The 21535-nt window shown below is 35.3% G+C and overlaps 1 protein-coding gene across 1 annotated transcript; it reads right to left on the reverse strand.

Moving 5' to 3' along the window:
• Window positions 1-222: 222 nt before the first annotated feature.
• LOC139733538 (uncharacterized) lies at window positions 223-4229 on the reverse strand. Its single transcript, XM_071644349.1, has 4 exons — window positions 4122-4229; window positions 2601-2660; window positions 1232-1362; window positions 223-471 (listed from the first exon to the last, which is right to left on the reverse strand). Exons 2-4 carry the CDS (start codon window positions 2641-2643, stop codon window positions 265-267), a joined length of 381 nt encoding a protein of 126 aa, XP_071500450.1. The 5' UTR covers window positions 2644-2660; window positions 4122-4229; the 3' UTR covers window positions 223-264.
• Between the last annotated feature and the right edge of the window lie 17306 nt (window positions 4230-21535).

Genomic DNA, 21535 nt, shown 5'->3' on the forward strand with positions numbered 1-21535 from the left:
TCACCCTTATCCCCCATCCCCCTCCCCCAATCCAACCAACCCCTTTCCAACTTTTCAGTCGAAATGTCGACTTAAAATGGCATAGCCCTACACATTCCTCTAACCTGGCCACTCCTCTTCTGTTCGGCAGTATTCCCTTCACACCCACCACCCCCTTCACCCCATAACCCCCCACCTTAATCCCCCACCCCCTCCCCCAAATCAACCAACCCCTTTGTAACTTTTCAGTCGAAATACGGAGCCGGGGCTCTATGACATGGCAGTCTAAAGAAGACAGAAAACTGCGGCTCCAATAGACGAAACCAGCAAGACTAGTTTGTTGACGGACCATGAGGGCGCACTGTTACACAGGTCTCCTCGACAACACGAGCGACAGGTCCTTGAGGCGCCGATCGTAGTGCACTCTTCTACGCATGCGTCGCAGCCGCGCCGGTAAGATTGGCGCCCGTCTGAGTGCGTTGTTATTTCTTTCTGTTATAGAGAAAGTTAAGATAGATAGACAGACAAACAGATGAAAATACTTGGACATTTTCTTTTCTAGATGAGTACATGAAAATAAAAATCATTGCCATACAATTTTTTATAGCTCGAATGGGAGGGACAAAAATAGTGAGAGAGTCTACATTACATAATCATTGAAAGTAATCCTCGCGGCACACTCACAATTCCATTCTCACTAGTGTGATATTCAAGTTCAAGTTTAATATCTATTTCATCGCCTACAAAATATACTTGCAATGGAATGCTTGAATACACACAACTACACGAAATCAGTACAGCAATGAAATAAAGAAAAGCAAAAACAAACTGTGAATTTTGATACAGTACATTATGTTGTAACTTTTACTACAAATACCGAAGCAGAGTAGTTGGAAATAGAAAAGACCTGGCAGGGCTAGTAGTTTTGAAAGTGTTTTAAAATGGAGCGAATACGGATGTATTGTGACAGGCATTAACTTTCATCTTACATAGTCTTAAGTGAAGGCCTCGGGGCTTACTTTTCTATCATTCCACACTGCGCGTCTTATCCAAGCCTGATGGCTAGACGCTCCTCTTGCCTCACCGTTCTCCACCGTCACTGACTGATTTTTATGGGACCGTTTCAGTGTGATTAGAATTTGTGGAAACGTCGAGGTGCCATTCTATACTTAACAAGAATGATGAGATGTGGAATATATTGTTGCATCTAAGTCTATAAAGCCACGAGGCTTCAGAAGAGGCTAATACTTACGAAGCATGCCCCCGAACACATTCTCTTTGCCAAGGCGGAGTCGTCCCAGTAGAACGGATCTGAGCAGGTCGAGCCCTCAGCGTACGCCTCATCACTGTCACACTCCCAACAAAAGTAGGCGGAGCCAAGACCTACATGCATTGTTTACAGAAAAAAAAAAAACACCACACAAACAAAAAACGAAAACTCCCATTAATTTGATAATAAGATCTCTGTGCTAGGCGGGCGGAAAGAAAACAAGACCCAAAGTTTATATGAATATGTCACTGCACCAGCCTTTTTGCAAAAATCCTTTCTCTGAGGTTGACGTCGGCAGCCGTAAGGCGAAAAGCCCCGGAATCGTGCGCGTAGGGTCTGATGCTTGCCTGTTGCAAATGGATTTAGCTCCATATACCCTTTAGTCGCTTTGCTTTCACTCTTACTCTGTCTTCTCCGAGAGAGTTTGGCAACATCTTGGGTTGTAATCTAAAAGTCCGAGTTTTCCTTGTGACGTTTCGTGTTGCGTATCTATTTAGGCAAGTTTAGTCGATTAAAAAAAAAAAAAAAAAGGGGGGGGGGTCTTGTGTATCCTGAACGGATAATGACTGGGTGCGATGACAAGAGTACAGTACATATTTTCAGAAATTTAGAGAATTGAATTGTCCTCTCCATGAATTATTTTCAGCTATAGAGATAAAGAATTGAGATATGATTAAAGAGTTATGACCAACGGAAATAATAGTAGCACCCTCTGGACGATAGGTGGCAATTTTTCAATTGAATAAGCAAGTAAAACAATGCTATAATGCATTGTAAGACAATAGAGAATGCGATAAATTTTCATGGCTGTGGTATATGGGAATGACCCAGATTCATTTTACTTTTGTATAATGACGTCATAACACTCTATCATTTCATATTATATGAATAAACCACACCCATAACTCCTTAAATCAACGTAGGAGGCGCACCATTCTGTATCCATACTTTTCCCCATGGTTGGTAGCTATTGAAATTTTTTAATAATTTCACTCTACTTAATCAAAGCAAAAACGTTAAAACAAATGTTTTCACTGAAATAAATGTTCTTTTTTTCATAAGAGAAGAAGCTTTAAAAAGAAAGATGTCATGAGCTTGATAGTGAAGAGATATCACCTTGCTAATGACACGGTTTCAATCTGATTTTAACATGCCTCCACTTATTGTATACGGCAATCACTGATTATGATAAATCCGGTCACACACAGGTCTTCTATCATTTTGTATTCTAAATGGTTTTATTTCAACCAAGCCTATAGCTTGCACTGGGGCATTCTTGTGTCTTCATTAAATGGGGCCGGATTTTGTAAAGAAAAATGCCTAATTTGAATGTCTTGTCAGATGCACTTACCCACACAGGCACATAGAAGAGCAGTTGCCAACAAGAGCTTCATGGTTGTATAGGATATTTCTGTAATCGTGAAATGGGGTATGAAATAAACAAACATACACAATGAATAATATCCGACCTGAACACAACAATAGAGAGAAGACCGATGATTGTAGAATAGGAATGAATATCCTTCCTCATTTTCTTCTAAACGCATCTATTCCTTGCTTCATTTTAGTAAATCTGTATCATTATCTTTAACATTATTTTTTTTTCTGAACTACTATGATTATGTCAATCAATGTTTTCTGAACTACTGTCAATATTCTATACATATTACTGCACGTCAATCATATGATGGCATGACAGAAGAACAGGATCAAAATTCTCTCACAATAACATCGATATTGTGTTCAAATAGTGTGTACTATATATTCTAATAACAGACCTGAACATTTTCAAATGCTTCCTCAAACAACGTAGCAGTAATACGACCAATCTATGCTTTAACGCACATTTGAACGCATTTATATGTCTACTTTATTATATTATACATGTTAATTTATATACGAATATAACAATATCAGAAAGTGTTTTTGTTGTTGTTTAAGAGGTCAGAGCTCTTTGTCTCAGTATTCGCTTCTTTCCTTATTCAAAGAACGAATAAAGAAAAATTATTTCTCTTAAATGCACACACACGCACGTACATACAGTTTTAGAGTAATCTGTTATGCCTATTACAATAATGTTGACCATAGAGTCTAAGGATTATTCAAAATTTTGTGAATTTAATTCAAGATTATTGCACTTTTGTCTCTTCTCAGGGGGCCTACAAAATATCATCGAAAGGGAAACCGACAACTTCTCAAAATAACAATAAAACAAAGACAAATGAGATACAGGCAGTAATTGTAAGTGCGAATAATAATATGAAGTACGTGTATAACGCAAGTACTGGTACAGTGAAGAATACCAAGATGTCAGTACACTAATGGCGGCAAGAACCCGTAGCCCAGCTAAGTAAGTATCGCATAATTTATTATCAGAATGGCTCAGAAATATTTAGAGCTAATGGTTGCCTGAATGAGTGCATAAGGATATATGACACAATCTCATTGGAATTTGTAAAGCTATTGATCTGTAAAACAAGGAGCCCAATTCGACGATGTTGTGAAAAAGAGAGAGAAAACGACATTCTGTCGTTTGTTCTTGCACATGACAGGGCTCGCGCTAAGATATAAAGTTTATCACGGTGTCTGGAATATCACTATCTCCATTTGCTATTGTAAAATTGGATAAAAAAAAACATAGGTGGATACGTCAGGTATGGCTTAACCAATACAATGATACCTGTCACCTATGACATGGCGGCTACACTTACTTATCACTGCCCGAGAAATGCTTCACAGATGCATGTATCGCATTTCTGTCAGTCTGGCGGCATTCTGATTTAATACAAACACGGCATAAAGTTACCTTGCTATGGTGAAGACTGAACATTAGAAATGTTACCACAAATATGAAATAATTCATCATACTTACCAGTAAAGGACAACGCTACAGAAATAATAATATTCCCTCGATGTGATTACTACACGCTTGGCTGTACCATTCACCGTAGCTAACGGGTGGCACTTTTTTTTTCCTTTTCCTGTTACGCATTGAAATTGCTTTGATATTATGCATGCTGGAAGAATGTTTGTTTTTGGTTAACGTATAACTAGGCCCGCGCGTTATGTACGTGTTACCGCTGTCTGCTGTTCTGGCGGTGTTCCTCTGTACGTTCAGCGCGCAAATTATGACTCTGGCATCATACACAATTCACACTCCTGGTGGTCAAGACAGTGACTGCGTGTAATTATTGGTCTGTGTGAATGCAGTGCAAGATCCATGAATAACGAAAATGTAACCTTGTAATTGGGAAGAATAAATTGACGCGACAGTCCATACAGATGTAAGGGTAAAATTTGCCATTTTGTGACTGCGTGCAGAGACTTTCAGTCCTCAAAGTTGGCATTGAATGATTAACCCATTGAATACGAGTCCCTCATGGGGACGCCCTGTGCGAAGTGCATTCGAGAACCTGGCAGGAAACTGGTAGAAGTATTAAACAGAACGTTTTTCCTTTCTTTTTAGTACAAATTGTATACATGCTGTAATCATACAGAATGAGAGAGAGAGGGAGATCCCGAGTCCTCAAGACATTGTGATCTATTGATGGAAACACTGGAACGAACCATAATATTATCTCTAAACTAAGCGGTTGATTATTCATGAGATAATGTCCGTATGCAAATGAGGCGACCAGAGTCTCAAAGAGCCCCTATTTTGAGGCTGAACGAGCCGCAAGTCAAGCAATGTTCCGTGTAAAGGGCAACTTTTACACTCTATCAATTCAAGATGACCTTTTGTGTGTGTAATGTTTGCTTGCGTGAGTCGGCGCGTATTAATATAGTGCATAACACATTATTTTGTTAAGATGGCGACATGAAGTTAGATATTACTTGAAGCACAGAGTGAGGTATAAAATAATGTAAATGCGACTTTTCAACAACCAGTTCCCCGCAGTACTCAGATAGCCCTCGTAACTGATCTGACATGATCCCAGATTACCTTAGGCCAGTGGCTAACGAAAATACAAATGGAATAGAATCCGAGAGCAGGTGTAAATAGAAAATTAACAAGGAGAAAAAAAGAAAAAGAAGGGGAAACAAATTGACATCCCGAGTAATACGTCACCACCAGTCTTTTCAAGACCTCATGGTTCCCATCCCAGTGTAGACCTTTCAGAGATTGTCCACATGGTCTACAAAGGCAATCTTTCCTCCTCTTCTCCATCTTAAGTTCAGATCTGACAACGTTTACTGGTATTAACAGGACAATTGAAATAAGCGTATTTACTTCAATGTGTTTTCTTTTTATTTTCATTGTCTCAACTGCCAACGATCGAATGCATAAACTGCATATCAATCTCGACAATTTCACTACATCAACTCACTCATATTAACGTCCAAATAATGTCAAAATGATAAACGTTGAAGAAAGAAGACAAGTGTCTGGATTCTAGTAAAAAGAAAAAAGAGATTTAAACTAATCACACTTGAAAAGTACACGTTTGTGTAGATTTTCCAGCTTAGCTTAGCAAATTATCCCATATAATGTTCACAAAAACAAAACTGGCTTTCATCTGTCACGGATGCTGAAACCACTCAACTAACTGAATTAAAAAGTTATATTGTATTGTGTCTATAAAGCATTAAGTAGAACAGTTGATGTTTAATATAATAATACTATACACACACATACACACTCACACACACACACACGCCTATATATATATATAATATATATATATATATATATATATATATATATATATATATACATATATACATATTATATACGCGATGCTTATATGCAGGTATAGAGTTTGAATGAAAAAGCAAAGAGAAGAAATTTGTATTTTTAAAGAAGGATATCATCATCAAAAAAATAGAGAAAAACTAATTACTTGCAATGTTATTCCACTCTCTACATAACCGATAACACGAAATCCTTTTAAAAATACTGTAAAATCATATCACATATGTTTTAATTATTTTCTTTATTTTTCCAGCAGATTCAATCTTACATATCAAAGTGGATAAAAATGGATATATCGGCATCACACTCTTCATAAGCGAGAGCGAGCCCACACACACATACATATATTCTCACTTATTTATAATCTTTTCGAGTAAATACGTGTTACTTATGTACATGCGTTATGCATTGTTATGTATACAATGTATATATAAATATGTGTATATTATACACTTTATATCTATATATATATATATCTATATATATATATATATATCATGTATAGAGAGGGATAGAGAGAGAGAAAGAGAGAAAGAAAGAGGAGACAATGGAAGATAGCCTTTTTACAATCTTTTGAATTCGTATAGGGCCTATAAGAGCATTTTAAACATTTTTTCCCATTTCACATCAATTTCCAACACACAAAGTCATTAGATTCCAGTGTGTTAAAGGACAACTCGGGACCAATGAAAAAAAAAAAGTCTGAAACCTGGAGAAAAGAGGGATAATGTTATCAAAACCGGATAGATATTAGGAAAGTTATGAAATTGTGAAGTTTCGCTAATTTTTCGCTAACTGTTCTCAAACATTTGATGTGAACATGCGAATAAGAGAATAATGCCATCACCTCACAACAATCGTGCACAAAAAGCTGACCAAAACTTAATTTTTCAGCTATAAAAGTACCAAACATTATGCTATTCCTTGCTTAATGTGCTTTTGTGTACAAATTATATTATGATAGGCATAAGAGTTGCAAAATATTATGACAGGCATATAGAGTTACAAAATAAAATTGTATTGCTTACTTGTTTCTTTACCTAAAATCAAAGTTGATACTATTGTAATTATTGTATCCATGTTTTGATGAACCTTATTTGATTCAAAATACCTTAAAATATGACATACTCATGTAAGCGTTATGTATATTGCTTTGTGTTAATTTATGTGGAAATAAAATCACTTGAATTGAAAGGGTGAGGACAAATTCAATTCACTCATGTGCATATTTATATTGACTTTTTAAGAAGTGTATAGAGAAAATAAGAAAAAAAATAATTATATAGCTTTGTTAACTTTTATCCCATTTCGATAGAATTCCTACTGTTGTGCGAATTGGATTTTACTTTTTTATTATTATTCAGACGACCTTTCAACTGGTGTGGAATGTTCCTTTAGGTTATTTCATGTTTCCTTTTCATAATTCAGAGAGACAATCTACGTTCATTAACGTTTATTACAATGAACAGATGTTTGATAAGAACCTGTGGAGAGCCTTCACATATTTAAAGAAAATAATGTACACTTCGATTTACAGAATCTTGCGGATGAACAGACATACATTAGTAATGATATCATCTAATGTTCATGATGCCCTTGTGCTTTGACGAACCATTTTAAAGATGCTTTCCTATAATGTACTCAAACTCTTTCATTCATCTTGTTATCTGTTTCTCTTCCTGTTAGATCTGAAATTCCCTCTCACAAGGAACAGCAATCATAAGATTGTAAGACAAAACAAATGAAAGAGAGTGAGAGAGAGAGAGAGATAGAGAGAGATAGAGAGATAGATAGATAGAGAGAGAGAGAGAGAGAGAGGGGGGGGGGTGGAAGACACTAAAAGTCCCTTTTTTTTTCTTGTGCTGGTGTTTTACCAAGATTATACCGGAAGCTTAACAAAAGACAGAAGTATGAATCGATAACGACACACGATCACTTTGTACAAAAACTCGTTTTTATTTCCAGATTATTACAAAGTTTCAAAAGATGTATTTCTTGTAAAGATACGAGAAATGTCCAATATAATTCGTATAAAACATCGTACAATGGAACTGACGTGCAGTCTTCTAGTTTTATTCTACATGAACATTTTGTAAAGTGTGATAAAACAACCATTTATGTTGCCAATGATGAGCTATCTAATCATGAACGTTAAACTTCTATCCATTTTTCATTAATTTGAAAAATACAAGAATGCGAAAGACACAGATCATAAATATTCAATCCAAACAATGGATATCACCGAATATGAGGCTAGTTGTTAAAGTCGATTAAGCAAACATGTAAACTCAAAATCACACAAAAAAAGACATATTACGATTTCCCTCAAACTAAATGCACACAAAAATTCTTTATATTTTACAACTTGCCACAAAAGAAAAAAAAAGACTTAATTATGGGCCTATGAATAAACACTAAAAATTCTTCAATGAAAACTCAACTGCGCATCTTTTACAGATATCATCGTAAACCATGTTGAGCTTCACAACAAAAATCACATCTCAAAACTATTTACAACTCGCTTATGAAAATGTACACCAAGTGTCCTATAAACATTCAAAAAAAGATCACTTTCAAGACTATTCACTAATCATAGCAGAAGCAAGAATCATCAAAGCATTGGCGTTACTGACCTGTTGCCTGTGATCTATTTATGGCACGGATTGCAACGAGAATTAAGCCGTTCAATGCTGAATTCTGAAATCCCCATTATAGACTTAACACATATAGGTCTCCAGGTTCCCATATGGAACGGGTTAACCTAACTTATATCTTATAGTTCTTGACTTTATCATCAGTATTGGTATGTACATTGCATTCGAATGTTTATTTTTCTGAATTGTATTCTCATTCATATGCTCGAATGCTTTTTTTTTTTTCGTTCAAGTTGATATCCTATGGCATAACGCTTAAACAGTGTAAAAGTGTTTATCTGAATGAGTGACAATTAATTATCAACTCCAGTCCCTAATAGTGCGTTAAGTGTCATTTCAAATATAGCTACTTGTTTCAACTCTCATATAATAATCTTTCAACTGTTAGATTAAAGGGATAGTACAGTATTGGTGGAGATGACAATTGGGCTTTTAACTTTTTGCGAGATACAAAGAAAACACTTATGATATAGTACAGAGCATACCATTTTAAGAGGAATTCAAAGTTTATTTGATGAAAATCGGGTTTGGAATGACTGAAACATCCAAAAACAAAGTAAAACAAAGCGATCGTAATAAAGGTGGGTCCCGCACTTTATTAGAATCACTCTTTTTTGGATATCTCAGTCATTTCAAAACCAATTTTCATCAAATAAACGTTGAATTCCTCATAGAATTACATGCTCTGTCATATTTCATAAGAGGTTTCTCATTATCTCACCAAAAAATGGTAGAAACCTGAAATTAGGTCTCAACCAAAACTATACGATCCCTTTAAAATGATAATATCATCAATCAGTTTCTTCAATTGACTTTGTATCATATTTCTGTTTGAAAAAGAAATGCAGAAATAAATAAAATCAATCAATCAATGAAGCAAGCAATATGAATGGAGCAAGGGAGTTTCAAAATATGGTCTAATCCATGTGCTTGTTTTTTTTTTTTTTGGGGGGGGGTTCATATGCGATACTACTAATTTGCTATGTAGTCCTTTACATGCTAAAAGGTCTTTAAATGATGTGCTTAAACTTAAACGCCATTCATTTGTTTGCGCTCATTAGTCGTTGCTAAGTCAGAAAGTAGGAAAAGGGGTGGAAGAGTTGTTTTGTTGTCAAGGGACATCCTTGCTCTCTAGTTATACTTTATGTATCATAAGATCCTCCTTCTTGACTAATGACAGTCTAATGCTACGTAATAATTAATTACCATTTCCTCTTGCGCAAAACAAAAACAAAAACCAGGAAAAAAAAAAACGGTTGGCCATTTCGTAACAGAAGCGAATCTCCATGAACTGTGCTAGGCTCTAACATTTTCCGAGGACATTGTGTGTGTGTGTGGGGGGGGGGGGGGGGTGGGGGTGGGGGTGTAATTATAATATATCGCTAATGAAGAAGTTGAAACAGGCAAAAGAAGACGGCAGCTGCGAAGAGGATGTAGTTGACACGGACTGCGCCTGCGCTGTTGCATAGGTTGCTATCGCAGCAGATCTCGCAAACCTCGTGATCCGGTTCGCCGAGACACACCGGCTGGCAGTCCGATTTCCGCAGTTTGCAGCCTCGAGAATACGTCGGCACCCCGTAGTTGGTGATGATTTGTTTCTGTTGTTATGGCAACAGATGATGATGGAGATGGTGTGTGGGGGAGAGTGGGTGGGGGATTTTTGTTGATGATGCATAAGTCATTAATAAGAAAGTATAGGATAAAGTAGAAGAGGGAACGTACGAGAGAAGGTTTGGAAAAATAAGAAAATAGAGTTGGCAGTGTCGAGAGGAGATGGAATACAGCAACAAGGAAATAAAGACGAATTCCCCCGTGGAAAACATTGGTGAGATGTTTGTTACAAAGAGGAAGAAATGTTATGATTGAAGATGATAACGCACCAGAACAAAATACGAAAAGGAATACACCACACATGCCATCAAAAATACGAGCACGACACAAGAAATTGATTGCGCAATACCAAAGTGACGTGGAAAAGATGAATGAACATGGAAAAGCGCGAGGGAGGGGGATATGTAAACAGGAGGAACATTGAATAACATTGGTGGTGTGAGTGAGATTAAACAGTACGGATGGGTCACAAACAGGTTTTTCAAAAGAGAAGCAAAACGAAAGGGTAAGTATACTTGTCTAGGAGATCTGAGGTTGGGAAGAAAAGCAAGTTCAGAAAAGCGTATGGTCTCCTCTGCTATCAGATTACACATTGTTGGAACAGGCAAAAACTTTGGAAGCATCTTACAAGCAAAACAGATTAACCAGGGCAAGGATAAAAGAGAAAATAATGGTTGCTGAGGCAAAGGTCAAAGGTCGTGCTGCATTACAAAGGTTATCGTCACAACACTCTTCGCAGACAGTCAACTCTCCACTGCGCAGGCACACGTTACTACAGTCAGATTTTCTCTTCTTGCAGCCGCGTGAGAGAAGAGTGCCATATGTATGTGTCACGGTTTCTTTCTGTTTCCGGGTCAAAGGTTAAGATTTTTAATTGTCGGTTTTAGGTTTCGTCGTTGTTATCCACAGTGCGTGATAACAGGGGCCAGCACAAGTTCGTTTTGTGACATTTCGCAAAGCATGATAATTCAAGACATTAATGATTTTATGATGCCGGCAAAATAATTGCAGGGAGACATAAAAGAAATTCTACCAGTAATTTGGATACCACAATTTAAGAGGAAAAATGAACAATACGGCAAAATATCAACCGTGTACATTAGATATACAGGAATCAAGTCATGCGAAGGGCGTGCAATCACACACAAAATATTTCAAATTATTCACACACACACACACACACACACACACATACATACAAACAAACAAACACGAACAAAACAAAATCAGCCAGGCATGGGAATACATACCAAATATTTACATAGCATACATAGGTATTGAAATCACAAGGATGAACAGAAAAAAAAAAAGTTTCGGCAGGATAGTGAACATCGGAAAACCATAAAACATTAGTGTAGCAGTTGCAAGTAAGATAAAGAAAAAAGTTGCAATAGTGTGTTTGCAATAGTACGACAGTTAAATGCATGCATTTGATTATTGGTATCCATTGTTTGTTAGAGGTGGAAATTAAATTATAAAAGAAAGTAAGAGAATAAAAAAAAACAGGCACAGACAGGAGAAGAAAATATTAGGGGGACACGTTTCAGGAAGACAGGAAACAAAGAGGGATGAATGAGGGGGAGAAAAAGATGGTAAACGTAAATGTTTTCATCACCATGGTAACAGTAACCCAGACCAAGAACAAATGATAATGTGATGTGTAAAACAAGGGAAGTTATATTTCGTCGTGCAACTGTTGTTTTTGTTTGTTGTTTTTACAACTCTTGCAACCAACGTGACTATAAGAAATAAGATGACGAGTATCCCCTCAAGGTATGAGTTGGCTAAAATTATATCAAGTTTCATTTACTTCGCATTTTTTTTTTAATCAAAGTTTAAGGAAATCATATTTTGACTCCATAACAGCATAATTCATGTAATTCGTTCTATGAAAATATATTAAAGCAGACTGTAGTCGTGGTGTCTTTGAGAGCTGGTAACTTAGAATTTACTCTTAGCATGCAATCTTATTGAAATGACAACTTTCAATACGATACATGTCTACTCAGTAGACAAAACTTAAATCAATTGCTGCCTATGATATGTAAAGGACATTTTACACGATGTTATAACTGGGAACATAGCATATGAGAATTTATGCAATATACACACAAAACATACAATGCATCAAAATGATTGAAGATTAGGTGATCTCAAATGGTTTATGGAGCACAGACAGAACTTTATTTACTTTGGATTGTTAATGGCTGTGACATGTTTCCTGTTAAAACATAACATTATTCATACTTACGTAACAGATCGAGTCATAGCTGCTGCATTCCGTGATGTAAACGCCCTCTACGTTTGTGTCTGGGGTCTCGCATTCACTTCCGGAGCATTTGAAACACCAGAGTGCGTCCGTCACACCTATTTCAATGATGATTATGATAAGAAGCATATGAACATTAGAATAAGCCATAAGCCGATTGTAATATTCAAGAAGCTTCTCTTCCAATAAAACAAAATACAAAAACAAACGCACAAACAAACAAGCAAATAAACAAATAAACACGACAACCAAAATGCTAAGAAGCCAATCACCATGCTAATTAATTCATGCGTATCTCACATGCAACACTCTCGAAAGAGAAAATTGTTGACTAGATGATTCTAAATTATCTTTCATAAATCGAACATTATGCAATCCTAGCTTCATGAACATGACGGAACACACCAGCGCATATACGTACAAAGTGTTAAAGGGATCGTATATTTTTGGTAGAGATCTAATTTCAGGTTTGTAACATTTTTGGGTGAAATAATGAGAAACCTCTTTTAATGAGAAATATGAAAGAGCATGTAATTCAAACAGGAATTCAACATTTATTTGATGGAAATTGGATATGAAATAGTTGAGATACCTACAACAGAGCAATCCTAATAAAAGGTGGGACCCACCTTTTGTTACGATCGCTTTGTTTTACTTGTTTTTGGATGTCTCAGCCATTCCAAAATCGATTTTCATCAAAAATAAACTTTGAATTCCTCTTAGAATGGTATGTTCTGTACTATGTCATAAGCGGTTTCTTGGTATCTTGCAAAAAGTTGAAAGCGCAATTTTCAGCTCCACCAATACCATACCATCTCTTCAATGTACACACACATAATACTTCTCGCGTCGCTCCCTCTCTTTCCTCTCAAACTAAATTGAGAACAAAGAGATTCCAAATTTTCATAAATAAATATAACTATAGATCTAGCACAGACACAGATACTACGAAAACCATGTGTACACATTCATGCATCAAACACACAAAATTTACTCCTGTTCTTGAGTTCATAAATGTGATCCAATCTTTGTCACATTGATCATGCTGTACTCTCTTACTTCATTAATCATAATCACCTGTTTGATAAATTAGGAGCTAATTCTAACTTGTGTCTTTATTCGAAAAAGCTTGTAAACTCACCGACGGCGATGCAAAACACCACTCCAAGGATAATATACTTCATCTTTGAGGCTGGGGCTCTAATTTTCTGCCAAAACAAAGGAAAATAAGACTGGTGTGAACTTAAGTTAAGCAACCGCTTATCATGAAATATCAATAGTTGTCTAGAACACAAGTTGCATACATCCGTAATACGATTACCTGTTCTTCACCTTTTTAGTTGTAGTTCATGTACTGCATATTTCCTCATCACTAGTGCATGTTTCTGAGAAATTGAGAAATTAAACGATGAAGATGTACGCACAGGAACAAGTTGAAGTAATGCCAGTGTTTTGTTTTAACCTGTGGAAATGAAATATCAGTTTTTAAAATGGTATGGAATCATGTAAAATGTATTAATATGCGATCATTCCATTTTCCATAACATTCTTCATTTCATTTCAATTTCATTTCATTTCTAATTTCAATGTATTGTATTCTTGTTTTCATTCTTGTTTCTCAGAACGTAACATTTCGAGTAGAAAAGTAGGCCTAATTATTCATGCAGAATGTAAAACTGTCCATTCATTCAAATAATGTTTTAGTGTTTGCCATGTTTCTCAGCTCTGTCAGTATTCCTTTCAATCTCGCAAATTTGACTGCCATCCCCTCCACATCCCCATCTAAATATTAAAAATTTCCTTCCAGATGTACGCGTATTATTTTTGTTATACTTAATGCCTACGGATTGGAACAAATGCCGCTCAAAGCAAGTGAATGAAGAAAAGGGGCATTCGATTCGACCGTTATATCGGAATGCAGCCTATTCACACAATACGCACACATAATACATCGGGTTTGGAAGACAGCACCAATTCGTTAATCATTAACGCATCAGCCACTCACGCACTGACTCATTCAAACAATTTATTTACTTTTGCATGACCTCCGAGATGTAAATTCTTATTGCGACAACATTCCTGTCTGGTAAGTTGTGGAGTTGAAATTTTGCGTGGAGATAATATGCGTATACTTGAGGTACTTCTTTGTGCCAGGATGTGCTTCTCTCTTCGTTTTCCCCCTGAATCGGCAACTCCAAGGCTCTCAACTTTGACCCAGGCAACGACTATACCACTTTCCCTTGCTTATGTATAGATGGCATGCATTTACAGTATGTGGATAAGATATGACATATTGTATCTAGTTGTCTTCGGGAAAGTTTGAAAAAGTCATTAATTTCTGAGTCCTCTACTTATTTCTGAGTATGTATTATACCTGTATTCCACAGGGTCTAGTCTCTTTAGTTTCGCGTAATTTGTGGCAATTTTTATGAGGAATTGGAGGAGGGGAGATGTGTGGTTATTCCCAGGACTTAAAAATTTCCCTTCCTTGACAGGTTAACTCCCCAAATCCCAGAATTTTCTGTGATTTATTTCTGTATATTTAAACCATATATATAATATAGTAGTAGTAGTTGTTGTTGTTGTTGTAATATTATTATTACTACTACTACTGATACTACTATTCATTGCCTGTGTTTCATGAGAGTACAGACAAATATGCATCTGCTTTTTATAATTTTCTCGACAATAATTTTGTTCTTTTTTTCAGATTCTCGGCAGACATAATTACTAATTCAAATCATTCCATCTATATATTAATCTCGAATGGGAGACATTACAAAGTTCAAAGATGCCAATCCAAAAATGAAACTTTAATTGCAACAAACGGGATACTAATGAGCTATGATCACAAAGTACATGTAGATATTAGCAAATCTGACAGTATTAATTAATTTAGTTAACAGTATAGGGCCATATTCGATAATTGTTTCATAAAACTTATAAACGCTAAGAAATCATAATTCAAATGTGACAATATTGACGATGATCGTGGTCTTATTCGTTGTATGTGCGCTATATTGTAGCTTCTCTTAAAATGGTGTTTGTTTGTTGTTGTTGTCGTGTTTTATTTATTTTTTTTTTTGGGGGGGGGGGTCGGGGTTGGTCATATTTTAGGGATCAAATAGACCAGCAAGATCACGAATGACTTCCTTAAAGAAAAAATTATAGTTTTACACTGCTGCTCGTCATTGTAGATGTCTTCATAACATAAAATCTATCGTCATCTTTTATTGGATATCTAAATTTAAGTCATATCATTTACACTCATGTGCACGAACAACATCAAGTGATACCTATGGGTATTCTTGCGATACGCAAACAGAATTCCAAAGTTAAAACCAAAACCATAAACCCAAACACCAACCCTTGCGAAATCATACTTGCTGCAATAATATGATTTAGTTTTAATTTCAAAATGTCCTGTGGTATTTCCAGAGCAAATGCTTTTTGAAATTTAATAAATATTACAGTATGTATGTTGCCTTGTAAATTGTAATAAAGTAAAGTTATCATACTTATCATCAAACAGTCGTTGAGGAGAGCGATTAACAAATTCAATTCAATGTAGTTCAATTCTGTTCATTTCAATTTAATCATCCTTTGAATCTATCCTATAAACAGTTTTAGATAATACGAAACATGCATTTGTCAATTCATATTATTGAACAACTCGAAAGATGTGCAAGTCATGAAATACGATATAATGGCTTAATTGAAGTTGGGATGTGTACCTTCATTCATTTTATCAAAATAAGGGTCAAAATGATACAGGCTTAAGTGTATGTCTGTGTTGTTGTTTTTATATAGAGTTCCTATGGAAGGAGGGAAAGATACCCTTTCACCTTGATTGATTGATTAATTGATTGATTGATTGATTGATTGATTGATTGATTGATTGATTGATTGATTGATTGATTTATGGATTCTCATGGAGTGCACACAAACTTTGTCGAAGTCATTGAATATAATATATGATGTTAGACAGCTTCTTTTCCCCTGAAGCACCAATGAAATGTTTCGTATTCTATTTTAGAAGTCCCTACTTATGTAATTAAAGATTTTCACTTCATATTTTTATATTTGATTTTAAATCTGTCATAATATGAATTATTACTTAGTGAGTAGTGAGTATTTCTGTCTATGATGACATTGTGTTGTTGGTGTTTTTTTTTCATGTGGTTGCTGTTGTTTAGTCATCGTATGATATTGATAATTTATGAAATTTGCAACAAAACTACTTTGGTTTGACATAACACAGTTCAGTTTTTCCTTTCATCGCTCTATTTTAATACGTACCCCTCTTCTTCTACTATTCCAACAACAATACACTTCTTCTTCTTTTTCTACTACTACCACTACTACTACTACTACTACTACTACTTTTACCACTACTACTGCTACTATTTCTACTATTACTACTATTACTACTACTACTACCACTACTACTACTACTACTACTACTACTACCACGTCTACTACTTCTACTACTTCTTCTACTATAACTACTGCTTCAAACTTCTATTTTTTCTTACTTCTACCACTGCTATATTTTCGGTCTACGGTGCTAATTTGGGGCATATTGATGAAAACAGCACACAGATATTGCGATAAAGAAACCCTGGCAATATTACTTACTACTGAAAATAACCTTGACTACTCAAAATGGACTCCAGTATACACACACACACAAAAAAAAATGTACATTGCCACAGTGGAGAAAGATAAGATCGTTAGGACCTTTTGTCACTCATATGTAATTGTATAGCTTAAGACGGTAACGCTAACAAGAAAGAGATGGACACTTCATCCATACGTTGTACACGCTATGTACAGGAAAACTGTTTATTGCTACTCCTGTTTCAAAATCATGTAGTTACTCCTGTTTTCACATCACACAAGACACGCATGTTAATGCATGTTAGTGGCCGCGGTCGGACAACAAATCCACTAGAATCCTGACGATTTTAGCAGAATATATATTTATATACAAAGAGAATAAATAGCATTCATGATATGTAAACAATGCGCGGAGCCAGATTTTGTTTTTGAGGAATTTGAGGATGAAATTGGTATATAAAAGTAAGTCATTACTATTGGACCGCTCCCCTGTGTCTATAGCGTACAACGTTCGAAACCTGAACGATTGTATAACAGGGACAATTGAATTGCAACATTTCCTGGCGGCAAAAACAAAGATGGACAATATTTCGCACTAAAACTGAATGATGAAATTCACTTACCACATTGATCACGATGTTGAAGAAATTCCGGGTAGATCCAACCTGCTTCAATAGATGGGCTTTAACAAGATATCTTTCGCCCCTCTTTTTTACGCAGAAGCAATGGACCTGATGTGCTTGTATGTATGTATAGCGCGAAGTGGTCAGGCTTCTTCGCAATGACTTATGGGATACCGGTGTATTAGGCGGTACAAACACTCCGCAAACAGGCAGCGACTGCACCCGGAAAACCACTCCGAAGGTACGTCCATATTAACCCTTCGGAGACCACAGTGCAGATTTAAACTTACATCACCACCTTGTCTCCTAATGGTTAGTCCTGATGTTATTATGAATGACTCCTGATTTCTAGTTTATTGCTTTGCTTTGTTATTACTTCTTTTTTCAAAAGATTGTTAGAGACTTTTTGCACATTTTTAATTCAACTAAACTCCAAATCTTTATTTTGAAACAACCGTTGACAAAATTTTTGTCGAAACAATCTCATTCATTTGTTCTCACTCTATAGTTTTCTATTATTTATTGCTCAGTTATCCTTGCTATAGAGACAAAGAAAGAAACACAAATTATGACTTTTTTTCCCTTCCATGTATTACCAGGAAAAAAACAACAACCTGCAAACCAAGCAAGTAAATTTGAAGGCACGTTTATTTCTCTTTGTTATTGTTATGTCGAGCTATGATGAACTACATTTCAGCAGATCTATTTTCATTTTATGAAATTGTTAACCTATAAGATAATGTAGAGTTTGTGAGTTCTTTGAATTCCCCAAAATTGTGAACAGTATAATGGGGGGATCCAATAGACCAGTTCCTAATTCACTTTGCACATGAGCAGAAAAAAGTCATTTGTACCAACAGGCATTTTGGTTTGTAAATTCACTGAGATAAGCATCTGTGATACGATGATTATTCATGTGATCCTTATCTAAATGGTGCTTGCCAGCACATCCACCTAACAGCAAGAATGGTATTTTGAAGTATAAAAGGAAATAGGCTGTTATTGCATTCAATACAACCAAAAAAAAAAAAAAATGAAATGGATGCCTGTTAAATTGTCAACTGCTGGAGTATTCTGATCACCTGTTCTTAAAGCAAGCTCATTCTTTGTTTGAACATGAATTCCATAAAGTGTTTGGTCGGGCAAGCTCATGCATTATGCCGCTTTGAAAACGAGGGAAGTGCCTATAACCAACTGAGGAAAAAGAAAGGTCATTTATACCAATGTGTACATGAGCTAATTACGAACTGGCTTATAGTGTTCCCCATAATGCAACGCGCCAGTGCTATGATGTTAACCATATTCTATGCAAACTTATCGGCATTCATTCGAAGCCATTTCTTTTCGCTGATCTCTCCAACAGGTTATTTTATTTTAGATAAACCGCGACATAATGACAGACTATGGACCAGCCAAAAACAAACAATGATATCATCACATTGGAGCGTTGGCAGATCAAACAACAGCATGATTACGATCTGCACTTGGAACAGTCGGATTGAGGGTCTATGCAAATGAAGTTAAGCCATACGGCGTTAAAAGCGTCTCTCTGTAGTCCGTGCAGGCATTCGTCTCTGACGTGTATGGGTGTACATACCTGGTACGGTGATATATATATATATATATATATATATATATATATATATATATATATATATATAATATTATAGAACAAATTGGAGAGTATGCATTCTGTACAAATATCATTTGCAAACCTGCTGTGATATAGGTAATAGCTATATTTCATAGAATTAATAAACGGTGTATTTGTGGATGCTGCAAAAACAGAACTGTGGCTATATTCTCCTTCATCTGTTTCTATTTTTAATCTTTTTGAGTGTGTTTCATTCACTGTCCATCACTTCCAAGACATTTCTGATTAAAGTTTTTATTAACACATTTAATTCTGTTTTATACTCAGCAAAGAAAAGGAAGGAAACACTTTTCAAGTTTATATTTCTCATGGAAAATGTTTGGCTGAAAGTTAATGTATCATATACCATATTGAAGGTAATTTAATTGCCTATCATCTTTGTAGGTCAATAAAAAGGGAAACTTTACGCATGAGTGTAAAGTGTACCTTTGTTTTTCTCTTCCAAGGCACAAAAGAAAAAAAAAAGAAAAAAATGAACAAGTTGTAATTCATGGGCAAGTGCTCTTCCATAACAACAAGAAGAAAAGACAAATTGAACTCTTGTCTCTCATTGTGTTAAACTGTTTTTGTTGTTGTTATCATTGTGATCGTGAAGGACATTGCCAAATGAAAGACAACATGTCAATTTTTACAATTTTCAACTTTTGTGTCTTTTAAAAATGAATGTGTCCACTGATGCGTAAAGTTTCCCCTAGCTTGATAGCCAATGAATTACCTTTAGAATGGTATATAATACAATGTTTTCATCGAAATCTTTTATGGAAAAATATATGAACTCGAAACAAGTGTTTCCTTTCTTTTTTTTTTCTCTCTCTTTTTTTTTTTTTTTTTTTTTTTTTTTTGGTGTACATTCTTACTTTCGCTCGCTGTCCTTCGCGATTTTTTTTTTATATTGCAGCTAACAAGAACAATGTAGTTTCACTATTATAAGATGGGTAGTTGTATGATATTGCAAAAAAGTCTTTAATGTGACAATTTTCATCTTTTTGACAACTCGTGTACTGTACACAATGTGTTTATAGTTTTCATTCATAAAGAGTTAGTAATAATATTCAAATTATTCTACTTTGGTGTTAATTTCGAAAGATTATGTACTTAGTCGAATGCATTTCTTTCTAATTGATTTGACAGGGATAAGGCTTTTTGGAACCCAGGGCAACGTGTTTCTTCTCTTTCAATTATACCATCATGTATTGATGATGATGATGATGATGATAATGATGATGATGATGGTGATGATGAGGATGATGATGATGAGGATAATGACGACGATGACAATGATGTTTAAAAAAAGAAAGATAATGAACATAATAATAATAGTAATAAAAGATTTGTGGATTGTTCTCATTCTCGGCATCCATTTGAGCAATGTGCCTTTCTATATGAACGAGTGTAAAAGTTTGAACTTTTTTTTTTTTGGGGGGGGGGGAGGTTACATCAAAGTCTGTGTTGTCTCGTTACCTTCACTATCTATACTTTGACCCTTTGAGAAGTGACTACATAAAAAACACAAGGAATGCAGGGATAAATTTTCTTCTCTTTAATAATCATGATAGAATAACTATTTTACACATGTTGAAACGATTAAAATCTATACCTTTCTATCCTAAAAGCACAAAACAATAATTCATATTATTATTGCAACAAGTATACTATATTTCAATCTTCCAAGGCTATTTCGTTAAACATGAGACAGTAATGGAATTATGGATTTCTCTCACACCACCCGGTTTTGTTTTTTTTGAAAAATACAGAAATATGGAAACACGTTAACAGGGATCTAAGACTACTATAGAAAAAATATTACAATTACAACTATTACAATATATACATACATCTGCTCTTATACTCTCTGTTTTTTTCTTTGTTCCTTGTCTTATCATTTTTTGTCCCTTTTTTATCTTTAGTACCAAATATGATGATTAATAATACATTGTACTCCTTATTCGTTGACAGTGCAGTCTCACAACGTGTTATCATTTCACACAAAAACTGCTAGGCATATTATGCCATCTTATCTGTCTAGTTCATGCAATTTCTTCAAAAACTACAGCGTATGTTATGCAAAAAAAGAATAAACTTCTTCTTTAATCTTTCACCCAATTGCTAACTTTCTAAATGCAAGTTCAAAGTCACTGATTTTTTTTTTTTAATGTGAAAGG

Source organism: Diadema antillarum, unplaced genomic scaffold (assembly GCF_040938485.1).
Source record: "Diadema antillarum isolate AM-2024a unplaced genomic scaffold, OU_Dant_1.0 scf00000025, whole genome shotgun sequence".
Taxonomy (NCBI): Eukaryota; Metazoa; Echinodermata; class Echinoidea; order Diadematoida; family Diadematidae; genus Diadema; species Diadema antillarum.

Excerpts from the sequence above, each read along its gene's own strand:
- LOC139733538 (XM_071644349.1), bottom strand. The coding sequence starts at position 2,643 with ATGAAGCTCTTGTTGGCAACTGCTCTTCTATGTGCCTGTGTGG. Across the intron at positions 1,363-2,600 it reads TCTTCTATGTGCCTGTGTGG|GTCTTGGCTCCGCCTACTTT; the intron begins GTAAGTGCATCT and ends CAATGCATGTAG. Across the intron at positions 472-1,231 it reads TGTGTTCGGGGGCATGCTTC|AAAGAAATAACAACGCACTC; the intron begins GTAAGTATTAGC and ends TCTCTATAACAG.